The sequence below is a fragment of the Nannochloropsis gaditana genome (assembly GCF_000240725.1).
Source record: "Nannochloropsis gaditana CCMP526 unplaced genomic scaffold scaffold1376, whole genome shotgun sequence".
NCBI lineage: Eukaryota > Eustigmatophyceae > Eustigmatales > Monodopsidaceae > Microchloropsis > Microchloropsis gaditana.
This window is the reverse complement of record NW_005802577.1, coordinates 1-2,708: the sequence shown is the minus strand read 5'-3', so window position 1 is coordinate 2,708 and position 2,708 is coordinate 1. Positions and strand designations below refer to the sequence as shown.

General features: G+C 54.5%; 1 protein-coding gene across 1 annotated transcript; it reads right to left on the bottom strand.

Annotated features, from left to right (window-relative positions):
- Positions 1 to 645: 645 nt before the first annotated feature.
- NGA_0709800 (uncharacterized protein) lies at positions 646 to 1,448 on the bottom strand (the record flags this gene model as incomplete). Its single annotated transcript, XM_005852348.1, has 2 exons — positions 646 to 1,055; positions 1,108 to 1,448. Coding segments are annotated over 2 exons (630 nt in total), but the record flags the coding sequence as incomplete, so codon positions are not given.
- Positions 1,449 to 2,708: the final 1,260 nt, after the last annotated feature.

The window sequence follows — 2,708 nt, the reverse complement described above, 5'->3', positions numbered from 1 at the left end:
TCTGGACAGTTTCCTAGGGTGCTTTAGCGCTCTCCATCCCTGTGACGATTAGTATGGCCTCGGACATGCCGCCTCCTGTGCCCCTTGCCCCACCTCGTCATCCTCCTCGTTGTCCTCGTCGTCCCCCGGCCTCGCGCGGCATTTCTTACGAGACCACCGGGTGGGGATGGGGACGAGGCCTGAAGGGACGTGCGTGGTGTTGTCTCGGTGTTGGAGGGGAAGGACTTTGGGAGATGCGGGGGCTTGGGACTAGAGGTCTCACGACAACCGGTGGCGGAAAGACTTGATGGAGGGGATTTACAGTCGGAGCGAGCTCGCTGAGGACCGCTGCATGCCTTGCTATGCTTTGCCACGGAGATGTATGGGCTCGAATATGCCGTGTCTCCCCGGCTGACGCACGTGTTTCTGCGCGTTAGGAGGGTGAGACAGGGAGGGATGGAAGAGACGCCGGCGGGATCGATGCGTGCAGTCACCGCTTGTACGTCACGGTGTGGGAGCATTAGGAGTCAACAAAGGACATAAGAGGCCAGCGTGACCTAGAAACGTGAATCATACAAGGACTTTTTCTTTGTGCACATATGAAGTCTTTTACCCCCTTGTTGCTTCCACTCTCTGTACTCTGTACAACGGCAAAGTCTACAAGGCCTACTGTCTCTCCCCTTCTCCCTTTCCTGCCTTGTCCTGAACGTCCTCAGCAGTACCTTCCCGCTCATTTTTCTCAAACTTCTCCATGAGCTCCGGCGGGTGGAACTCGATGGGCACAAAGTCATACAGGAGGGCTCCCACACCGAGACACTCTTCCGTCGTGAGTAAATCCGTCCCAATCACCACGGCAGCGTCGCCAATCTGATGCGAAGAGTGGATGCGCCCAGGCAGGGTCGTGTAAATGTGACCCATCTCTGCCGCAACCTTGCTCTTTCGCCACGGTGTCTGCCGCTCCACATGCCGTCGGATGTCCGGCCTCGCCTGCATGAATCTCTCCCACATTCCTACTGTCACCCTGCTCGTGGGCTTGAGGCCTAGACGAGGCAAAACCTCTTCTTCCTGGAAAGACTCTACAAGAGGCGTGTAGGGTCGTGTTATGCCAAGATAAATAAGCACCCTGACAAGAGCTCAACGGGTGGACATGCACGCCCTCTAGCAATCCCCTCGATACACTTACCAATGGCGCGGCGGAGGTTGACGCTGTGTCTCAACCGCAATATCTCTAGATTCTTCGCCTTGAGATGACCAGCCGCGGTTTCAAGCTCTGCCTTCGTCGCCCGAGCCTCTGCCCAAAGCACGCGTGCTTCCGCCTGAGCCTTGACAACCTCCACTTCGTTCTCCGCCCGAGCCTTGACTACCTCCAACTCCTTCTCCGCCACCACTAACCGAGCCCTGTCCACAAGTGTCCTCCTATCCAGGCGCTTCCAAGACAGCGCTTCAAACAGATCTACTACACTCTGCGTCTAGTATGCGTGCGAGAGACAAGGAAAAGCAACGTCTCAGCAGCCACAAGTAGCAGGCAGGAGACTTCAATTGCATCTACTTCTACTCAACACTGCGGCAGCCTCTTCATCACTCCTTAGCCCCCCAATAGCCCGCAAGCCTTACACTTCCATCCTCACCTTCCCGGAAGCCTCAATGCTGCCATTTGTCCTACTGGCAACACTGCGGACGTGCGAACCCCGGGATCGGATCCAAGGACTCGGTCGCAGCGGAAGCAAGACCAGCCTGGCAGAAGCACCAGACGACGACAAGAATGATACAGAAATGACCATCGCACAAGCTGCACAATCGCCTGTCCTTGCTATGCACACCAGAGAGTCGGTGATGAAAGTTGCATCATGGGAGGGAAAAAACAATAGAACGTGCACGTGTACCGTGTGCATCATGGCTTTCCTTCCAAGCACCTCCCCGTCCACGCATTCTAGACGGGGAGCATGTGTCGAGCAAATCTAAACTACATCTATATGGTAATTGCCCTCACCGTTGCGTGAGAATTCGAGGAGAAAGTGTGGTACAGGCTACTCCAGCTTCTTGGGGGACAATGCTTGATGGATGGATCGATAGCTTGATCGGAGGTGGAATGAGGAACGTACCTCGCGTCGACCCTCACTGTCTGGTAGGATGCAAAAAGGGGTCCAAAAAGACCACAAATCCTCATTCATGCATCTATTCAGGTCGATGTGGAGAAACATGAATACAGACGTGAATGAAGACCTTGTGACCGTACTCGGCCAAGCCTAATGAATTGAACAAGAATAGAGGCAGTCTTTGGCGCGTCTTGAGCTCTGACGAGCCCTTGCTTTCTACTACAATTCTCGAGAAGCTTAGGCTGAAAAAGACGCCTCAGTGTGCTAGATCCCGGTCAGGTCTGTCTGCTGGCGGAGGAGCAAAGGAAGTGAATGCCGGAGTGGAACCACCTCGACGATGGAGGATAGAATACACCTCACAACCTGCACGTTCATCTTTGGCTACCTGTTGGGCCCCCTTAAAGCTACGGTTATCACAGGGTCACAGGGAAGAGCAGTAGCTCAGTCTTTCGATCGTGATGGAGGCCATAGCATCATGTAATCGTGTCCATCAGGCGCTTCACCACCCTCCCAACAGCTAGCATGCATACAGCCGAGGAGCAGTCTGGTTTGCAGGCTTTTTAATCTCCGTGTGGGCGAGAATGTAGCCGTTGATGTTCTCGACTTGCTTGTCGTTCTTGCCTTGAAGGCTTG